General features: G+C 49.8%; 1 protein-coding gene across 7 annotated transcripts in view; it reads right to left on the bottom strand.

The window, feature by feature from the left end:
- BCLAF1 (BCL2 associated transcription factor 1) overlaps positions 1-21,831 on the bottom strand; it is a 406,790-nt gene that overhangs the window by 299,620 nt on the left and 85,339 nt on the right. For all 7 annotated transcript variants that reach the window (XM_086927408.1, XM_086927409.1, XM_086927410.1 and 4 more), the window contains exon 2: positions 15,391-15,518. In XM_086927408.1, the coding sequence (XP_086783534.1) occupies positions 15,391-15,494 (104 nt within the window). In that variant the 5' untranslated portion in view covers positions 15,495-15,518. The remainder of the gene's footprint in view (positions 1-15,390; positions 15,519-21,831) is intronic.

The following is a 21,831-nucleotide window of genomic DNA, read 5'->3' as shown; positions in this document are numbered from 1 at the left end:
GAGAGTGTGTTCCACCCTGTTTCTGTATGTAGTACATTGCTGTCATGTTGTCCGTCCGGATCAACACAGTTTTGTTGCATAAATGTACTTTGGACGCTTTCATTGAGAAGAAAATTGCCATTATCTTTAACAAGATGATGTGCATTTTTTTTGTTGTGTCGTCCATAGGCCCTGCACTGTGTACTGAAGGACATGGGCTCCCCATCCTGTCAGGGATGCGTCTGTTGTCAACACCATCTGTGGTACAGGCTCCTGGAACAGTCGTCCCTTGCAAAGGTTTTGTGGATTCCACCAACGCAGAGAGTTGTATGCACGACTGGTCACCAACACTAGGTCTTTTAATTGGCCTTGAGCCTGGTTCCACTGCTGTGCTAAGCACTGTTGTAGCGGACGCATGTGCAGTCTTGCGTGAGGGACTATGAAGATGCACGAAGCCATCATGCCTATGAGTTGCATAAACACTTAGGCAAAGAGCGAGTGTTGGGACTTGAACTTTTGGATGAGCAGTTCCATACTGTTTATCCTTGCAGTGTTTGGGTATGCTTTTGCCTCCAGAGTATTTATTGTTGCGCCCAGGTACTGCTGTACATGGGACGGCTGGAGATGAGATTTTGGGTAGTTCAACGTGAAGCCTAGACTGTGCAGGAGGTGAATGGTCTTTGACATGTGGCTGGCACATTGCTGGGCTGACTTTGCTTGTATTAGCCAGTCGTCCAGGTACGGATAGACGTGAATATGTTGTCTTCTTAAATGTGCAGCTACTGTCACTAGGCATTTTGTGAACATCCTTGGGGCTGTTACACCAAATGGAAGGACTTTGAATTGGTAATGTTGATTTTGTATTGTAAACCGTAGATACTTCCTGTGAGCAGGATGTATTGGTATATGGAAGTATGCATCTTTGAGGTCCAAAGTTGTGAGGAAGTCTCCGTGTAGCAACAGTGGTAAGACTTGTTGTAGAGTCAGCATATGGAAATGCTCTGTTAAAATGTATTGATTTAGGGGCCTGATGTCCAATATGGGTCTGAGAGACCCATCCTTTTTGGGGCTGAGGAAGTATAGTGAGTATACCCCTGTACCCTGATGTTCTAATGGTACTAGTTCTATGGCCCCTCTTTGCAGCATGCTGATGACTTCTTGCTGCAATACGTTTAGGTGTTCTGCAGACATAGGACGGTGTCTTGGTGGTATGTTGGGTGGTGTGGAGGTTAGCTCTAGGCAATAGCCATCCTGGATAATTTGTCTTATCCACTTGTCTGTAGTGATGTTTTGCCAGACTGTTAGGAACTGCTGTAATCGTCCCCGACCGTTGTTGGATGGTCTGGGGGTAGCGCTAAGAAGTCACTGTTTTGTGTTGTAGAGGACCTGGTGGTATTATTCGCTCGTCCTCTGCCTTTGTTATTGCCGCGGTATCCACCTCTATTGTTTTTATAGTAGGTGGTTTGCGTATTTGCTTTGTAGACTGAGGTTTGCTGTGATGAGCTACCTTTTGCAGCACCTCTGTAATTAGAGCGACGAAAGGATCCTCTATGCTGTTGGGATTGTAAGGCTCCCATAGACTTAGCTGTTTCAGTGTCCTTTTTCATTTTGTCTAGGATTGTATCTACAGCTGGACCAAACAAATAGTCAGGATTTACTGGCCGATTTAATAAAGTAGACTGGACTTCGTTTTTGAAACCTGAGATGCGAAGCCAAGCATGTCTCCTGAGCATAACACTGGTGTTAATTGATCTAGCCGCTGTTTCTGCAACGTCTAGGGCACATTTAATGGAGGTGTTAGTTATTAGCTTTCCCTCCTGTACTAGGTCTTCAGCCTGTTCCTTGCAAGGTTCAGGTAAATGTTGAGAAGTGTCTCTAGGGTGTCATAATGTGCCCTGTCGTACCTAGCTAACAGGGATTGTGTATTACATATTCGCCATATATTAGCTGCTTGAGCAGCTACCTTCTTTCCTGAGGCCTCCAAGATCTTTGATTCTTTGTCAGGAGGTGGAGCTTCTCCAGTGGTTTGTGAGTTTGCACGTTTACGTGCATTGGATACCACTAAGGAATCCAAAGGCAGTTGTCCCTTAATATATGTGGGGTCTACTGGTGCTGGCCTGTACTTCCCCTCTATTCTGGGGTTAATGACCCGTGCCCTAGTTGTTTCTTTAAATATGTCATCCGGCATGTTTAAGTACCCCTTTTAACATTGGTAGTGTTTTGACAGATTTTTCTGATGTGGCAAAAGTGTCAAATAGGAAATCCTCCTCAATGGGGTCTGCATGCATCTCTACATTGTGATGGAGGGCTGCCCTATCTATAAGTGCATTAAAAAAGCTGTATCCTCTGTAGGAGAAGCCTTAGCAGGGTATGCAGGTGCAGCTGGAATGGGCTGAGAATCACCAGGATGTACTGGGTCTGCCCATGGTTGAGCTTGTCTGTCTCGGTCAGGGTCTACAGTGTAATTGCATTCCTCATTATCCTCAAAATCCACCTCTTCATCTGAGTGTGTGGGTGTATACGAGTATGTGTGTGGTATAGTTTGTTATCTAGGCTCAAATAGAATAGGTGAGGTTGCACAGTTCCTTTTCTGTTTGAGTGGGATGACACAAGTCTCTTTTTCAGTTTCTGGTCTCATTTTTCTTTTGTAGAGAGTGACTTTGCCAGAATTAGGGTGAAAGTAAAGTTTTGACTGTTCTTCTGTTGAGGGGTCTTGATATAAGATCTCCTGCTCAGTAGTTCTTGTTTGTTTTGCCAATGTCTTTGGTTTACATTGCTTCGGCTCGATACCGGTTTTCGGGTCGACTGCCTTAGTTTTAGAGGAAATTGGTAGACCAAATTTGATCGGTCCGAGAGTTTTTTATGTTTCAACAGTCTTTTTAGGTTAAGCCAGCTTCTTTGGAGGCGATGTTTTTATAGTTTCGTCATTTTTAGTCGACTAGATAGTCCCCTTATGACTTTGTAGCATCTTCGGAACCGGTGTTTTCGGACCGATGCTTTGCTGTCTCGGCTCGATGCTCTTCTTCGGGTCGATTTTCTTCGGCTCAATATGTTTTTGTTGCACATCCATTGGTTTGTCGATTCTTTGCTTCGGTTCGACAACCTTTTTCGGATCGAGTCCCTTTTTTGTGTTATCGACTGTCGACGGCGATTTCTTCGGTTCAACGGCCTTTTGTTTTGGAGTGGATGTAGGTGCGCCGGCTTTTGGCTCGACTACCCTTGTGTTTGTCTCCGATGGATCGACATAGTTAGGTCCGAAGACCGTATTGTCGACGACTTTCTTTGGGATCGATTCAGATGGATCAACGTAGTTCGGTCCGAAGACTGTGTTGTCGATCAGTTTCGGTTTTGGTTCCATCACTTTTGGTTTCGATATCAACAACTTTGGGTTACGTCGATGGCTCTTTTGTAATATTCTTAGCCGAGCTGTAACCCGGGGCTATAGAATGTGTTTCGAGGTCTTGGCTAAGGCCTTCTGGCGATTGTTCGACCCGAGCCTGTGGAACCACAGAAGTGTATGTTTGGGCCGTTGTACTCCCAGTTGGCCCCGATGTAGTTGGCCCCGTCGTCGACATAGTAGTTGGAGTCATGGTCTGAATCTTGATCCGACTGCTGATCTGAATCTTCAGCCTCGATGAGATCTTGTTCATCGTCTAAGATATTTTCGGGCTCCGGCGCTGGTTTCTGCATGATTTGCCTTGCGGCCCGTCGAACCCGAAGTGTCTTTTTGGATCAAAATTATGCACAGGCTAGGCAGTCTGTTTCATTATGTTCTGGAGATAAACACTTGTTACATACAGGGTGTTTATCTATATGTGGGTATTTAGAATTACAAAGAGGGCATCTTTTGAATGGACTTCGTTCCATCGACGACCGGTCTTCTTGGCGTCGAGAAGACCTGCGGCCCGATTCAACGTCCTGAGTTGAATAAACTGTAGATAAAGCTGTCGGCACCGAGCGAAACAATACCGACGAGTCCGAAGGCCTTTTGGCCTTTTAGAAAAGTTTTTTTTTTCGATTCCGAACTTCGAGTAAAGGAAAGTACATCCGAACCCAATGGCGGAGAAAAACAATCTGAGGATGGAGAGGATGCCCAGGCGCACTGTAGTCCAGGGGAGGAGCCACCTATCTCGTGATACTTCGAAGACTCCGGACCCAACACAAGGCGGCGATCTATGCACAGATATGAATTCAGCAGCCCACATGCCTCGAACATATTGATTTTGTAAGTGGTGGATTTTTGTGCCATCTTGTGTGCATCCTCAGTTACTTTCTGACACTATCTCAGGGTGGGCAGTTAGAGATGAAACAGTTATCTTTGAACAATCCTCTTTGGAAGGCACCTTAAAATTCCAACTCAAATAACTCGAGATACCAATTTCTGTTTAGGAAAAAGACTAAGTAGGCACTGCTAATTAGGATCATTGGTAAAAATGTGCTTTGGCACAGGTGGTCTATGCTTTGAAAAGAGAATTTTCTTCTCCTTCAAAGGAGTGGTTGAAATATAGCAGGACTAGCAGAGCCTGGTCCAGGAAAACAAGGGGGAATGAATAAAATGATGACGAACAACTCTGGAGAGCAACGGGGTAGTAATCCAAGGGCACTCTATGGATTGCCCAAGTGCTTGAAACGTAAAGGATCGATAGCCATAGCGGTTGACATCTGCCACATAGCCACTCATACCCTGGGCTGGAGGGGAAGATCACACAGGCCATGCCCCTTTGGAACACAGTTGCATTGGGACGCCTCCCGAGCTTTGATAAGTGAGACCTAATCAGCATCTCCAGCGTGGGGCACTTATGGCAACAGGGTGACATTGTTCTCTTTATAGACTTACAGCAAGACTACCAGTTAGACTGGATGTCTGACAGGGGGGTACTCTCGAATCTCCAGTATGGATTCAGGCAACATAGAAGCACCATTGACCAGTGCTTAAACTTACATCTACTAATTAATAAATATACTACCGCTAAAGAGGGTTACCTATACCTCGGGTTCATGGACTTAGCCTCAGCGTTCGATCTGGTGAACCGCTCCAAACTATGGAATATCCTCCTGGATTTGGGGATAGAGGCACCTTTGGTTAACTTCCTAAGTGACCTACATCAGAATTTAACAGCAGCAGTCAGGGTTACACAGGAGGGTAGGTGCACGAACCATTTTAACTCTAAACGGGGTGTCAGACAAGGCTGTATTCTGGCACCCCTCCTATTTACAATCTATATTAATGGATTGGAAAAATCCCTGTCTGGGGTCAGGGCGGACATTCCGCGTGCAGGGGGATCGGGTATCCCGGTCCTCCTGTACGCGGATGATGCCATGTTGATTGCCCGTACAGGGGTGGGCTTACAGAGGCTGCAGGATAATTTTGGCACCTTTATGGAGTCATTAGATCTAAAAGTTAACACCAGCAAATCCCACGTAATGATAGCGGGGGTCGCAGGAAGATCAGCAAGGTCATCTCATTTAGTTGCCTGGGTAAACATCACTCTGGGTACCGGTGTTTTACTACCTAGGCGTCTTATTTGACGAAAAGGGTAATTGGTCCCCCCAGCAGAAACAGAAGAGTAACGCTGTCTTAAGATCTACAGCAGCCCTCCTTAGCTTTGCTAAAAGGCTGGGAGCGAGACCCATGGAGGCCATGTTAAAAATATATAGGTCCAAATGCTGTGCAATTGCATCTTATGAGGCTTCTATATGGGGTTACGCCTCAGTCAGCAAAATCCAACTTGTGGAAAATAGATTCCTTAGATCTTTGTTGTCAGTTCCACAGTCAACCCCAACCCTTTCCATACATTCTGAATTAGGTGTAGGCTACATGACAGATCAACTAAAAACAGCCCCACTGATCTGCTGGGCAAATACTTGGCTTAATGAGAAAATCACCCTCAACCATCTTATCCTCAAAGATTGCCTAGCTCTGGAGAAGGCAGAGGAAATCCCATGGCTGGCATACGTTAGAGCGGCGTGTGTCAGACTGGGTCGACCTGAATTATATACAGCCCCAGAGGGAATTAAAAAAGAGAATGTGGTTTGGATCAAACACAACTTTAGAACACTGCTGGAGGCAGAGAGGGAGGAAGAGGAGCTTAAAAAAAGGGGTGCAAGAAGTATTTATCTTTTACAGACGTCCACCTTAATAGAACCTTATTTAAAGATTGTTACAAATCCTTTCCACCGTTTTCTGTTGATTAGATTTAGGTTTAATTTAATACACCTCACTTTAGGTTCCTTTCCGCACTGGGCTAAACCTGAAGATTCTGCACCATGCTCCTGTGATAATTTTTCCACACAAGATACACTTCATTTAATTATGTTCTGTGAAAAGTTTTCTGTGGCTCGCAAAAAGTTTCTACCCCCAATACTACGAGAAGCAGGCTTCTTGCAAGTAAGACCAGCCCTCCTATACTTGCAACTTTTGAGTAGTGTGCATACCATTTTTAGTGCAGCAAGTTTCCTGGTGGCTGCAGTGATGATTAATAGAAAAAGCATGAACACCTGTTTACTTTAAAGCACAGTAGGAGGAGTAGGGGGAATTCAGTGATAAATTATGAACACAACAGTTGCACTTTTGTTTTAAATTGTATTTGTCTTTAATGTGGTGTTACAAAGTTTGACATTTGCACAAATCATGAATTGTAAATATTGTGTATATATATGAACTTTTGCAAAATCTCGCACAATTTTTATTGTATATAGTATTGTTTTAAATTGCAGCTTCCTTAGTGGCGCTATAAAGCTCGTTATATGCACAAATCAAGAACTGTAAATATTGTGTATATGTAGGAACAGCTGTTAAAACTTTGCACACCTATCTATTTGTATACTACATCCTGGATTTTTATTGCAACTTGTATGTATGTATGTATGTATGTTTGATGCTGCTTTTATGATTTTAATTAATCGAAATAAAGACTTTTGACTGGCTGACTGACAGTTAGCACCTGTAGAAACATATTGCTATCTGCAGGTCAGAGATGCACGGAAGGTGGCGCTGCCGAGGGGCACTGTACTCTCAGAGTCCTCACCCCTAGAGGACAGGTTCCTTGACGAATATATGCAGCACAAGTAACTGACATCGGAGAAAATACTCCAGAACACACCTGAGATTCCTGAAACTTACGTGAGCGCTGGGCATACAATCAGGGAGGTATCGAAGGCGAGGACTGGGAGGAAGGCATCACCTCCCCTAGAGAGTTGGTTTTGTCTAGCACAATAAAAAATCCTTCACCGTTCGTATTATTCCCTGACTACGTTGTTCAAGATGGGTAGGAAAAAAGTGTCAATTGTAGACTGGCTTGTGGCCATGTGCGTACCTTTTTACCAAACAATTTGGGAATGTCCAAAAATACAAGGCTTTTGAGCGGCTGTAATTGATTGAACAAAGTAAGTGGATCCTCCCTTACCCAGATAGCGAAATGGTCTCTCCTGAATGTTTGGGAGGAAACAGACCTGCTCCATATGGAACGTGTATAGTTAACGTTGGGGTTGGCCATCGCAAAAATGAATATTTCCAAGATTTGGGGAATGAAAGAGGTGCCTCAGTTAGAACGTTGGAAATAAGACATGTTGCATGCTGGCCGAAAGGGTTGTCTATGAAGACCAAGGCTGCCTTCGAAAATGGGTCAGAATTTGGGTACACTGGAATGACTTCCGAAGTAATATTGTGGTGCTCTAGAGACTGTTGCGGTTCGAGAACAGAGGGCCCTGACAGAGCCTTCCAGAATTGGTGAAAATCGCACTGAGAGAGGGGAGGGTCAAGGGGAAACAAGATTTTACATTCTCCCGGTGTGTGATGCCTTGGTTTTTAACTGTGCTCAATGTTGTATTGTTCATTTTTACTGAAAATGACAATAAGAAGATTTGGAAATAAACAACTCTGGAGAGAGCAAAAGAGAAATAAAGCAGATCTCAGACTAATGACTACCTCACATGTGACAAGCAGCAGAAACATGAGTTACGGTGGCTTTTACAAGGAGAGCGGACTGCCGAGCACATTTGTCTCAATCAATCAACTGTGAGCAGTTTTGAGGTCAATGTGCCTTAAAGAACACATTACTGGGGCGTGGCCAAGATGGTGGGGTGAGCGGACGCTTCCTCCCGTAGCTCCTCCGGCCCGGCTCAGCTCTCCCCCCGATTCCTGCGCTTCTCTCCCCCCGCGGTCGCACTGCGGGCGAGAGAACTGTGCCGGAGTTCTTGGGGCACGTTTTGATACCACTTGGACTTCTGTTGCCCCGGGGGAAGTCCCCTAAAAGTTTGTTCAGCGATCGAACCGAGAAAGGGAGCCTAGGTCGCCCGAGGAGAAGGGCCTGGAGGCGGAGCATACTGCGGCGCTGTCCGCGCGCCTCGGCGGAGTAGAGTGCTGAAAGCTGGAGAACCCGGGGGACGGACTCGACGGACTTCGCGGAGTGTGGAGGCTTCCTGACCGGCGCCCTGGTGGTCGGGACCATCGCTAGACGACAGACCCCTGCCATGCGACGACGACCTACTCCCCCGCCATGGGTATCGGAGTGTGACGCCTTGCGGACCCCGAGCCTGGAGGAGTGGAACGGTGAAGTCTGAGCGGAGCCCGGGCCGGGCGTCTTGGCCGATGGTACTGGGAGACATTGGGTTCGCGCTTCCCCGACCCGTGGCCATTTGAGGGTCGCCCATAGACTGGCTGGTCTGGGCTGGCATCCTGGGTTCTACCCTCCCGCCATCTTGTCTTTGCCGAACTAATGCTGGTGACCCTCGCCCGCGCCCTGGTCATACGGGTGCCTGGGTTTCTCTTGGCACCTACACATCTGCTGTCCTCCCTGGGGGCACACGGCTGAAGGCCTCCGACTCGGACATTGCTGACCGCCCTGCCTGGCCCGGTGGTCGTCTCGCCCTGACCCGGGTCGCCATTTTGTCGCCTGTGACGCACTACCCTTGTCCTCGGTGAGGACTTCGCATCTGGTGCCCACGAGCGCCTGGGCGCGTCTACAACGGCTGGCTCTGGGCCTTGACTACCGCGGAGGCCAGGATGTCCGGAAGACGAGGCGCAACACGGGGAGATCGCACTTTGCCGGACATGCTCGGCAGGGCCCAGCAACTACGCGACAGGGCGCAGCCATCTCTGGGGTCCTCCCGAGCCTCAACGGACGCCACCGGGGGCGAACCGCCTGTCACGAGGTCCTTCATGGAGGACTTATTCAGCTCCCTCAAAGAGGAATTTCAGACTCTCAAGACAGAGGTGGCGGGAGAGGTCCGTGAAGTGCGGAGAGAAATCGAAGGCCTGGGCGAACGAGTCGACACGGTGGAAACGGCGGCCCAGCGCCGCGACGAGGAGATAGTTAATCTCCAGCAGGACGTCCTCCGCCTACGGGAGCAGTGTGTCGAGCTCCAGGCCCACTCGGAGGACCTCGAGAACAGATCCAGGCGGAATAATATCCGGGTGCGGGGCGTTCCGTCCGCGGATGAGGGTGCGGACCTAGTGGCCTATTTGCAGGACCTGTTCCGCGACATCTTGGGAGAAGGAGCGGACTTCCCGATCCGCATAGACAGAGCACACAGAGTGGGCCGCCAGCGTCAATCATCGGCACCCCCACCTGATATCCTGGCATTCCTGCCGGATTTTCCCCTAAAGGAGCGCATTATGACAGAGGCCCGCAGGAAGCAGCCGCTGTCCTTCCGAGAACGACCCGTGGCGCTCTATCAAGACCTGTCCGCCATCACACTGCAGAAGCGCAGGTCTTTCCGCATTGCTACAGACTTTCTGCGAGAGCATGAGACGAACTACTCCTGGGGTCACCCCTTCCGTCTTATTTTCCGATGGAATGGGGTGCTACATCAGCTGCGCTCCTTACAAGATGTCTGTGGGGTGCTGGGACTCACAGCTACAGAGGAAGAAGGGGCGACACCCGCATGGAGGCGCCCCGAGCGGCGAGGCCGACGGAGATCGAGGAGGCGCCAATCGTCAGCACCAGCGAGTCGCCCTGACTCCCCTACCATCAGGGCGGATATGGCGGAGGCCCTGAGGACTGCGGCCAGGAACTTGCCTGAATCTAATGGCGTGGCCCAGACGGCCTAACTTTTCTCCGGGGGGAGAGACTCTTAGCTTCTTCGATGCTGGGTCGGGGCTGGGGGTTGGGGGGGTGAGGTTGGAGGTGTGTGGCTGAACGTCCACTTGACTGTTTTCTGCAGACTCGCCCATTTGGGCTGGACTGAGACTATGGGGTGTTTTTTCTTGTTTTTGGTTTTGGCGGGTTGCCATGGGTTGGTTTTGGGGGGGTTTCGAAGCTGGTTTGGTGTTGGGGGGGTCCTGTCCGAACATATGCGGAGCCGATTCTGGCCTTTCCCTGCGCCCCTGCCCCGCGCGCCCCTTCCACTGATCCCGAGCTTGCTGCACAGCGCTTTGCTTCCCTGGGAGTGATGCCGCCCCTGAAAATAGTGACCCTTAATGTTAAGGGTCTGAACAACCCTGTGAAGCGTAGGGCAATTCTTTCCCTGCTAGAAGGGTCGCAGGCGGATATCTGCCTCCTGCAGGAAACCCATTTACTCTCTAAAGATTGCCATAGGCTGCGCTCTGCCAAGTTTCCCACGCAACTCTTTTCCTCGGCGGCGACTAAGACTGCAGGGGTGGCCATTCTTCTAGCCAGCTCCTTCCGAGGTGAGGTGCTATATAAACATGCCGAGCAGAAGGGGAGGCTCCTAGTGTATCGCATGCGTCTGGGGGGTGTTGCCTTTACGGTTGGTTCCGTATACAGCCCAAATGACCACCAGGATCGCTTCCTGGAATCTGTGTTGGTAGACGTTACTGCCTCGCCCGACCGCCACGTCATCTTGGGGGGAGACCTGAACATGGTCTTTGACTCCACCTTAGATAGGTCGGCCCAGCGCTTTCCGCAGACGGGGGAGCTTTCTAGAGCGGTACAGGACCAGATCGCAGAGATGGATCTGCATGATCTCTGGCGCATCATGCACCCCGCCGATAGGGACTACTCATATTTCTCCCACGCACACCGCACTTACTCGCGGTTGGATTACCTCTTGGTGAGTGGCCCGCTCCGCTTCGCCGCCACGGCGGCTGACATCGGGGTTTTGTCCCTGTCCGACCATGCGCCGGTTTCCGGAGTTTTTGCCTGGCCGGCGGCCCCCCCCTCCAGAGGGATGTGGCGGCTTCGGGACACACTTCTCCATAAGAAATCGGTGGTGAAGTGAGTGGAGGAGGTTATTCAAGAGTACCTGATCCACAACAGCAACCCCGATACGTCCCTGGCAACGCAGTGGGCAGCTCTGAAAGCGGTCATCAGAGGGGAGTTTATCTCCATCTCATCGGCGGAGAACAAGGAGCGTCAACGCAAGAGGGAGGAATTAACGACGCAGGTCAGGGAACTTGAGCAAGTTCACCGCCGGACGGGGGCGCCTCGTGTTTGGCGGCAGCTGAAGGCGGCGCGGAAACTTCTCTCTGCGTTGGACCTGGACCGGGCGGAGTGTGCGGCGTTGCGCCTGAAACATGCCTTTTACACCGGCAGAGATAGGTGTGGTAAGCTCCTGGCCCACCGGCTCAGGGCTGCGCAGCAACGCAACGTCGTGAAGGAGCTAGTGGGAGCAGATGGGGTCCCGGTTTACAGTGACGCGGAGGTGGCGGACTCCTTCCGTGCCTTTTACGAGGCGCTGTACGCTGCAGAGCCCTCCCCACCGGGAGAGGCTGAGGCCTATCTGGAATCAGTGACCCTCCCGGCCTTGGACCCCGCCCAGGCGACCCACCTGGAGAGGGATATTCACGTGGAGGAAGTCATCTCCGCTATTGCACGGCTGAAACACGGCAAGGCCCCGGGCCCGGACGGCTATACGGCCTTGTTTTACAAGACCTTCTGTCCCACTGTCGCGCCTCTCCTAGCTCGTTTATTCAACTCCTTCTCCGAACCGGGAGCCATCCCGCCAGACCTTCTTTCGGCGACTGTGTCGGTTATCCCGAAACCGGGGAAAGACCGGACTCTATGCGGATCGTATCGGCCCATCTCGCTTCTAAATGTGGACCTCAAGCTGTACACGGGGATCTTGGCGGCCAGACTGGGTCTACATCTACCAGGTTTGGTGGAGGCGGACCAGACCGGCTTTGTACCCGGTAGGCAGACGGTCGACAACACCAAGAGGGTGACGCACGTGCTAGAAAAGGCCTCACGCGTCCCGGGGGAGCGGATGCTGCTATCAGTAGACGCGGAGAAGGCCTTTGATAGGGTTCATTGGCCGTACCTCGAGCTGGTTCTTGGGAAACTGGGGATCGGCGAGAAGTTCCGCACTATGATCTTTAATTGCTATAAGAGACTGTCAGCATCGGTGCGTGTAAACGGACACAGCTCCGGCAGCTTTGCCATTGAGCGTGGCACGAGACAGGGTTGCCCCCTTTCACCGCTCCTGTTTGCCCTCTATATGGAGCCGTTTGCCCAGAGGATTCGCGATAACCCGGACGCTATCGGAGTGAGGATGGGGCAATACACGCATACTGTCAGCCTGTATGCGGACGATGTCTTGCTGACCCTAGATGACCCTAGGCGGTCGCTTCCTGCCTGCGTCCAGGAACTGAATTCCTTTGCCCGTGTGGAAGGCTTCAAAATGAATATGTCTAAGTCGGCCGCCCTGGACGTGTCCCTCTCTGTTGACACCAGGCGGGACCTCCAGCGTCTTTTTCCTCTGCAATGGTCCTCCTCCACGGTGCCTTACCTGGGGATTTTGCTTGCGCCTTCCCTGCCTGCAATGGTCGCTGCTAACTATTCCTCTCTGGGCAAAAAGATCAAAGAGGAACTCGGTCGATGGAACAAGGGCCTGCTCTCGTGGCTGGGCCGTATCGTAGCGGTGAAGATGACGATACTGCCTCAGATCCTGTATCTTTTTCGCGCCCTACCTCTCCAGCCCCCTGTAGGTTGGATACGACAGGCGCAGGCAGACATCTCCCGCTTTGTGTGGCAGGGCCGTAAGCCTCGGATGAAGCGGGTCCTCTCCATGCTTGCCCCGGAGGCGGGGGGTCTCGGGGTCCCGGACCTCCGGAAGTACTTCCAGGCGGCACAACTTCGGTATCTGGTGGAGTGGAGCCGGTGGGAGTCGGACAAGCACTGGCTCTTTCAAGACCAGGCAGTTGCGGGCCGTACGCTCCAGGAAGTCCCGTTCCTGCGGCGCACTCACCGCCCGCCAAACCTCTACGCCTCTTTTATCACCCGGGTTCCGCTGAGAGCGTGGGACGCGGTGTGCGAGCTTCGCGAGCTCACCACTTTTCCATCGCCGTTCACCCCCATTGCTGGCAATCCGGACTTCACTCCGGGCCTGGAACCGGGAGCCTTTTCCCACTGGGTGAGCGCGGGCTGCAGGGCGCTTTTCCAGATCTACGGGCCGGAGGGCGTACTCCCCTTCCAGCAGCTCCGACAGGAGTTTGGCCTGACGGAGGGGGACAGACTGCGTTATATGCAAGTCCGCCACTGGGCTCTACAACCCCCAGTGCGCGACGTCGCTGCCCGCCCGATTACGCCCTATGAGCGTTGGCTGGTTATCCGGACCTCGGATGCCAAGCTCATCGCCGACTTGTACAAGTTTCTCCAACCCCCGCCGTTTCATTACCATAACCCAGGGAGGGAGCGCTGGCACAGGGAATTGGGCAGGACCTTGAGCCACCAAGAGTGGGACAGGATTGCGTATCGGGCGAGGCACTCGGCGTACCACACTGGGCTGACGGAGACCTTTACTAAGGTGTCCACCTATTGGTATTACACCCCGGAGCGGCTTTACGAGATGCGCAAAATCGGCGATAGAGGTTGCTGGCGCGGCTGCGGACAGGAGGGTACCCTCACGCACATTCTCTGGGAGTGCCCGGTGCTGTCGGCCTATTGGAAAGAGGTCTTGGATGAGGTGGACAGGCATTTTGAGATTGAGCTCCCGCGCTTCCCTGCGTATGTCTTGCTAGGCCTCCCCAATGACCTGATGTACCCGCTGAAGTCCCGCAGGGGTAGGCAGATTGCGATTGCGCTGGGCTCCGCGGTTCAAAACATCCTGGTACTCTGGCGTACTCCCACTGCCCCCTCTGTCACTGGTTGGTTACACAGGCTCTGGCAGGTACTGGGCATGGAGAAGATGTCGCTGACGGTGGCTGGGAATGTTGACCAGTTTGAAGAACTCTGGCACCCCTTTTTGGCACTGCTATCCACGGAATTCCGCAAGCTCACATGCCCACGGTACCTGCGACTTCTTAGGCTGACGCCGCCGGCGGCTCCAGCGGAGTGAATGTGCGGGGTCAGGGGTTTGGGGCGGGGGGTGGGGGGCGGGGTTATATGCTTCTAATGCTGACCTTCGGACGGGGATGTTGGGGTATTGTTTTCTTCCTTTTCTTCCTTTGCTTCTCTTTCTCCTAATTTTCCGGGGTTGGGGGGCTGGAGGGATGGTGTGTTTTTTTACTGTGTTGCGGGACGCTATTTCAGCTCGGCCTTGCTAAGAGAATGGGGGTCTCCTGGGGGGTCATTCGCGATGCCTTATTGCCTTAAGACTTATGCCTTGTTACCCTCTGGGGCTTCCTGTCTCCCTACTTTCCTTCTGAACCGCTGCGACATCTCGCTTTTTGTACTGTATGTTCGCTTGACCTCCTATTCCCTTCCCCATGTTTTTTATACCTTAATAAAATACTTTAAACCTAAAGAACACATTACTGTTTTTTGTCGGAAGGCATTCTCATATTGTTTTCTGCTATGCCAAAATACCAAGTATTCCGAGCCTGACAAAACAGAATTATTCAAGCATGGAAATCTATGTGAAAACCAGTTAAACATGTTCCAGAACGTGCTTTTGCAGATGTAGACAATGCAAGTTTTTGTTCCTCACTTCCTACCACTTTTATCAGCAGGATTAGCTTACTGACATCAAATCATAGGAGCAGTTGTAACAAAGTAGTGATTTGAGTCACAGAATCTGTGAGGAAAGTATTTGGAAAAGTTTAAGTTGTGGTATTATTTACCTATAGAACAGAGGAAATGCATTGCCAAGAGTTCTACAAACAAAATGTTTCAAACCGGAAAACAGTCATGCAAAAATGTACAAAAGTGATCTACCTACAGATGTAAGTAAAGCAGAATGCTACGCTGAATAAGTGCATAAAGTTATAAATGGTTTCAGATTTGCTCTCCACGTTGTTGGTTTCAGGTTGACTTCGGCAAATCACGGCTATCTGATCAAAATAAATGTATGTGTAGACATTCATTGGTAGGCCCTCTAAACGAATCAATGATTAGGATACAAAAAGGAGCAGCAATGAATGCCATTATTATTGGAAAAGACAGTTTGCTTCACAATATCTTTACACCATACTTTGTTCCTAGTGCTAAATAACTTTTAACCAGAGAAATAAAAAAAATAAAAAAATGGCACGTAAAAAACTATTCAGTCACTAATGCTAGTGGATTATGTCACCTGTATCGTTTTTTCCTAGAATGCGATCTTGACCGTGATCTTGAACTGGAGCGTGATCTGGACTTCGACCTTGAAGAATGCGATCTCGAGTTGGACCGACCCATTTTCGCTCTAGCAATTTAAGGGAACTTAAAAAAAAGAAAAAAGGTCAAATTAATGTTTTCATTTTTAATGTCAATACAGCTACAGCACTTTATACAAACATGTCCAAGTGTTTTGAGGCTATGTGCAGGAGAGGGGTTAGACTGGCCAATCATGAGCTCTATTCTCTGGCCAGTTGAAATGTTGCCACATCAAATTGAAAATATTGTTACAGTAGCAGTTATACATATCAAAATGCTTGGCTTTATATTATTCATAATCAAGGCAATCAAAATAAAAATGAAGAACAAGTTACTTACCTTTGGTAACAATCTTTCTGGTGGATGCTCAATCTAGCTGTGGATTATTCTCTTTGTGAATATTGACAAGGCACTAGACTGGATTCACAAACTTCAAAGAAGTACTACTGTACGCTGGTGGGTGGAGTCGTGTGGCTCTGCACCAATGTCATTTGCCCCAGAATTTATAGACTGAGCCGCATGTAATTCCTATACATAAGTGCTGCCGGTCAATTGGCTTCTTAAGCTGTCTGCGACCTCAGATGCAGAGCCTATCAGCAAGTGGCAAAACGAGGATGAATGAAGGATCATTAAGGAATCTGGGATTAGACAGAGCACCCACCAGAAATAAAGTAACTAAAAGGTAAGCAATTTGGTTCTTCAGAAGGATATCCAACTGCAGATTCCTCACTTTGTGAATAAACACCTAGCAATCCCTCTCCAGGTGGTGAGTCTGTGAAATAGCTCAAACCAAAGAGTATTGTAACACCAAGCAAGTAAAACACCTTTCTCAAGGCCTGACTTGAAGCAGAACTGAGTCGTGAAAATCTGTATTGAAGACTACGTAGCCGCATGACAAATATCCAGGGAAGGCATTCCATGTGCCAGGACAGTGGTAAAAACTTTGGCTCTGGTGAAAAGAGCCCATAAGCCTACTGGATGCTGCTTCTTAGCCAGTGTGTAGCAGATCTTAAAGCAGAGAACAATCCTTATTGAAAGAGGACTTTTTGCACTGCCTAGCCCTTTTTGCCAGAGAATACAATAAAAAGCTGATTGTTCACTCAATGTCCTTTGTTGCGATTTATATAAAAGCTTAGTGCTCTCTTAGGGTCTAAACGAAGGAGTCTCGGGTCTTCCGTAGAAGGAAGAGGTGAAGCAAAGAAAACCATAGAGGTGATGGCCTGTCTGACATGAAATGGAGAGGCCACTTTCGGCAGAAAGGAAGATCAGGTCTTCAACACCAGCTTATGTAGGAAAAATGCTCTATACTGTGGGTTGACGGAAGGAGCTGCTCTCACAGCTAGTCAATATTACTGGGATGAGAAAGACAATTAACATTAGAAGCCCTAATGGAAATAGTGCAGGTACTAAAAATGGGTGCACATCAAGAAAGTGAAGACTAAATTAAAGTCCCACTGTGGCAATACAAAGGATTTTGGCAGAAAAAAGTATTTCAAACCTTTAAAAACAATCTCATACATTAGGTGATTTAAAGAAATAATGGTTCATCGCCGACAAAAAAAACAAGAGCTGATAAACATCCCTTCCCAGTGCCCAATGTCAAGTGCAGTCCAGTGCGTCCGCTCAATCTCCACGCATGGAGATACAGATTGCACAGGCCTCAGTGGGGCACAAGGCCCTGCTGCTGCGAAAGATCTCCCAAGAGGCAGCTTTGTCGGAAGAAAGTTTTCATGCCCAGACTCTACTGACCTAATCCAGTGCCACTAGAGTGACCTGGGCTCAGTCGTTCCTGATCATCTACAGAACTCAGGGAATGAAAAGCAGCAGCAGGAAGGCCGGCAGGAGTCCAAAGCTTCACTGTAGGTGGAATGCGTCTCCTAGAGAGCCTCCCTGGGAACTCTAACTTGCAAATGTTTCAACACTGAGTGTTCAAAGCATGGCAAGAAGGTGAAGCAAGGGTTTTCCCCACTGATAAAAGACGCTGTGTGCCACCTAATAATAATAATAATAGGGGGTCTTATAGAGCGCTTGGTGACGCACCGCGGCGTGTCCCCGCGCTGAAAAGCAAGTGCTACCAGGAAAGTACCGGGACAGGGACCCAACTACCGGGCAAATAGGAAGGTTTTTAACTTGGCTCTAAAGGTGCGCTCTGAAGGTTCCAGGCGCAGTGTCACGGGAAGTTTGTTCCAGCTTGAGGCCGCCAGATACCTAAAGGATCTGCCGCCCATCCGTACTTTAGATACCTTAGGAATGGATAGGCGCCCCGAGCCAGAAGATCTCGTATTGTGTTAACAGGCCCTGCAGAGGGAGAGGAGCCCTGCCGTTAACAATCCGGTGGCATGTGCATAGTGCTTTGAATTCCACCCTGCTTCTCACCGGAAGCCAGTGTAGGGTCTGGATCGCAGCTTTAGATGATGCTCTTCTGGGTAATTTGAGAACCAGTCGCGCCGCAGCGTTCTGCAGGACCTGCAGGCGGCTCAGGTTCTTCTCAAGAGTCCACAGATGCTCTATCTTGGACGTGACTAGTGCATGTACTAGAGTTTGACGGGCTTTGATTGGCAGAAGCTCCAAGACCTTCCTAAGGCTCTTAAGAATCCCGAAACAGGCACCAACTACCCGGTTCACCTGGGGTCCAAAAGTCAGCTTAGAGTCGAACCAAACACCCAAATTCCTCGCCTCCTGGCAGGGAATTGGTGCTAGTCCCAGGCAAGGAGGTCACCAAGCCGACGTCCAAGCTGCTTGGTCTCCCCCCACCACCAGCACCTCAGTCTTGCCTCCGTTGAGTTTAAGGCAATTGGCAGACATCCAGGCAGCAAGATCTTGCATGCATGCTCTGAAGATGTCCGCCGCGAGACTTTGTGCTCGCGAGAGGGAGATGACCAGCTGTGTGTCGTCGGCGTACGACACCATGCTCAGGCCGTGAACCTCCATTATGGTAGCAACCGGGGCAACATACAAATTAAAAAGGGTTGGACTCAGGGATGAGCCCTGCGGAACCCCCTGGTCCATGGCAACTCACTCGGAGTAGCAGTCGCCCTGCCTGACCTGAAAACCTCGGCCAGAAAGAAATGATTGGATCCATTTCCTCCGGGTGCAACTGCCATTAGTCAGCCGCTAGGCGTTGGCGGCTCAGTTTGTATGGCCTGAAGTTTAGCTATCCCACCAGGTGGTTTACCACCAGAGAAATTCCCTGGCCGTCAAGTCACCTCCACATGGCAGTGGAGTGGACGTAAGCACCTGCACTAGCTTTTATCATCAAAATAAATTGCTCTCAACTCCAACAAACTGAGGTGGAGTCAAGCTTCCGCCTGAGACAAGATGTCTCAAGGCGCTCCGAGATGGCTTCCGCAATTCAGAAGCGATGCAGTCACCACTGTCTGATCTGGCTGGAGTGAGAAGAGAGGTCTGCCACTGACAAAACTGCCGTACAGCAGCCAACACTGAAGATCTTTAGCAGTCTCCTCTGAAATGTGGATACAATCTAACAGATTCCCATGGGACTCCAGGTGCACATGCAGCATATCATGCATATTCCAGTTGTCATTTTCACCAGCAAAATGCAGGAGGTCAGCATTTTCAGCAGCCAAAGACTTTCCGCATTAAGATATGAGACAGAGGCTGAAATACTGGGATAATAGAATGAATGTCGTGGATCCTCCGCTCAGGAGGAAGGCATGAAACCGTACCATATCCAGAATGGCTTCGATCAAAGGGGGCCCTTAGAAGAAGTCCGGTGTAACTTTGATATGTTGATACCCCAACACTATTAGGAGGATCACCATTGTATGAAGGTAGTTGACAACTGCCTGTGGCTAGCCCTCAGCCAGTCGCTGAGGTAGGGAAAGACTAGTACCCCCATTTCAGAAGGTGTTCTGCGACCACTGCCTTCACTTTCGTGAACACCAGAAGGGCACTGGTGAGGCCAAAAGGAAACATTGATAACTGCGAATGCTCCTGGCCCACTGTGAACCCAAAAGGTAGCGCATTGGGGCCTGCAGAACAGGATATGAAAATAAGCATCCTGCAGGTCAAACTCCACCATCCAATCTCAGGGGTATAGGAAAGAGTACCTCAGCTAGTGTGAATTTGTCGGACCTGATTCCCCGTGTACCATTTGCACTGATTGGAGGAGAGCGGCTATGCGGCGATACTGCAGCCCGTGGTTGCAGCCTGGACGAGAACAGAGGTTGGCCTCTGCCTGGAGGGCGGCCCCCTTCCTCGACGGCTCTGGATCTACAGAACGTGCTGCCAGGGATTGAGCAGACTCTGCAGCCACACCTAGTGCACTTGTCAGGGCTGGCTGCCAGATAGGTGGAGCTGCAGATCACAATTCTGAGGCCCTGTAAGTAGATGTTGTGGCACTTGCAGCTTCCGACGGGGACCTCAGGGAGCGATCCGGCAGGTGAGGGCCTACATCTCGCTCTCATACTGAGGGACCCACCGGAGAGTAGACATCGGAAGGATCTCCCTTAGTGGATCAACACTCGTTTTCACACAGCATCTACTGCATGGTAAATACTTCCCCTCACTGTACACCGTGCTGTACACCTCTGAATGAAACTGCCTTCACAGCGCTGAGTTCTCATTTGCATACAATGGCACGATCCCCTGGATACTGTAATTTCTTGCATCGACACCTGCACAGCTCAGAGCATTAGGAACGGTACTGAAACACAAAAATCTGGTGCGTAGTGGTAATTATGTTCTAATCCATCCGACTGTAAGCTTCATTGTCCACGTTGTCAGTGTGAAAAAAGTGTACGCGTTCATGGAGGCTAGTGCACCACGGGTGACATAAGAATGGGTCACACCTGCAGCGTTCAAGCTAGAACATGCTCAGTCTCTTCTTCAATAGTGGAACCAGAACAACTGGACTCCCAGATTAGACCCCCCTCCTGGGGACAGATTTAACACCGTGCTGGACGCTACTGAACGCCCGGGTCTCATTGGAATCTAAAATGGATGGTGTGGCAGCAGACCTCACACTGCTTCACGCGGACCACAGAAAGCGGTAAGACAGAGTAGCAGCAACAGAGCAAACTCTATTGTTGATACAGCCTGGCAGTGGAAAAACTGTTGTAGGTCTGTAAAGCAATAAGTCGTCACCAGGAGAACAGAGTGGAGGATGCAGAGGGGCGCTTGAGGCACAACAACGTTTGCCTAATTGGCCTTCCAGAGTGGGCGGAAGGCCAGGATGCAGTGGCATTTACTGAGCAGTGGCTCAGAGAGCTACTACCGGCATCCTCCCAGTCATCATACTTCACTATTGAAAGGGAACATTGCATTCCCTCAAGGAGACCCACACCGTGCTTAAGCCCCTGACTGCTCATTTTCAAGGTCCTACACTTCCGCGACAGACTCAATACTATGTGAAACACAGATGATACAATAGGTCAGACTTGAGAAAGCATGTGATGTTTTTGCCGGATTATATCCTAGGGGTACAATGCCAAAGCAACTCCTTTCTAGCAGTGAAGCAGCAAATACAACAGCTAGATATCCAATACTCCTTGCTCGCCCCTACGAGACTGTGTGTGGTGGCTGGCGTCAAGGCATGGTTCTTCAATACGCCGCAAGATAACTGGGATTGGCTAGAGGCCTCCAGGCAATTTTCAGGTCCTTGACTGAGAGGCAGGGAAGCAGAGCAGAGTAATGTTGGGAACACACTTGGATCACGTCGGCGGCAGGGAAAAAGACCTTCACCTAAACAGATCGCAGTTCAAAACTTGGAGCAAATCATCAGAGAGCGGCAGCACGTTGTCTGGGAAGCAGAACAGATAACGGATCCCACTAATGGCTCAAAGATGCGGCATCTGCTCGATCGTCCAAAGACTAGGAATGTTCAGTAGCTTTCCCATCAGACACTAGCTTGATGATTTTGCCAGACATTACACCACAGATGTCAAATGATAGTATCTGACATTTAAATTGTCTTCAACTATTATCAGTCCTCTGCTACACTCATAACTTCCTATCTGCATGCACCCAGGAATTGGTATACTGTTTTTATGTCTAGGTTGGCCTGACTATGGGTGGAGCGGTCATGTGGCTTCCGAGCTCTCCGAGGAGAGGGGATTGTGGGGAGCTTGTCTTTTCATTCATGTCTGAAATGTCTCCTGGGGCTTTACATTTACCAATGTTGGCAGGTACTACCTTTGAGTGTGCTGTGTGGTTACACACCATCCTACCCGAATATCCTTGGGGGCCCATCTTGTTTAACAAAGTTTGAGTCTCGGTTTGGGCAGCCCTTCCTTGAATACTCTTATGGTATTGCTAAACCTCCATGTTTGTGCTAAGTTTTAATATTAGGTTGTTTAGGTTCTGCTGTGTGTGTTCATTGCATACTCTCTTCTTCCTCTGACCTAGTCACATCTACGCT

Source organism: Lissotriton vulgaris, chromosome 6 (genome assembly GCF_964263255.1).
Source record: "Lissotriton vulgaris chromosome 6, aLisVul1.2, whole genome shotgun sequence".
Lineage (NCBI taxonomy): Eukaryota > Metazoa > Chordata > Amphibia > Caudata > Salamandridae > Lissotriton > Lissotriton vulgaris.
Note: the sequence above shows the minus strand (reverse complement) of the source record. Positions and strands in the feature narration are given on the sequence as shown.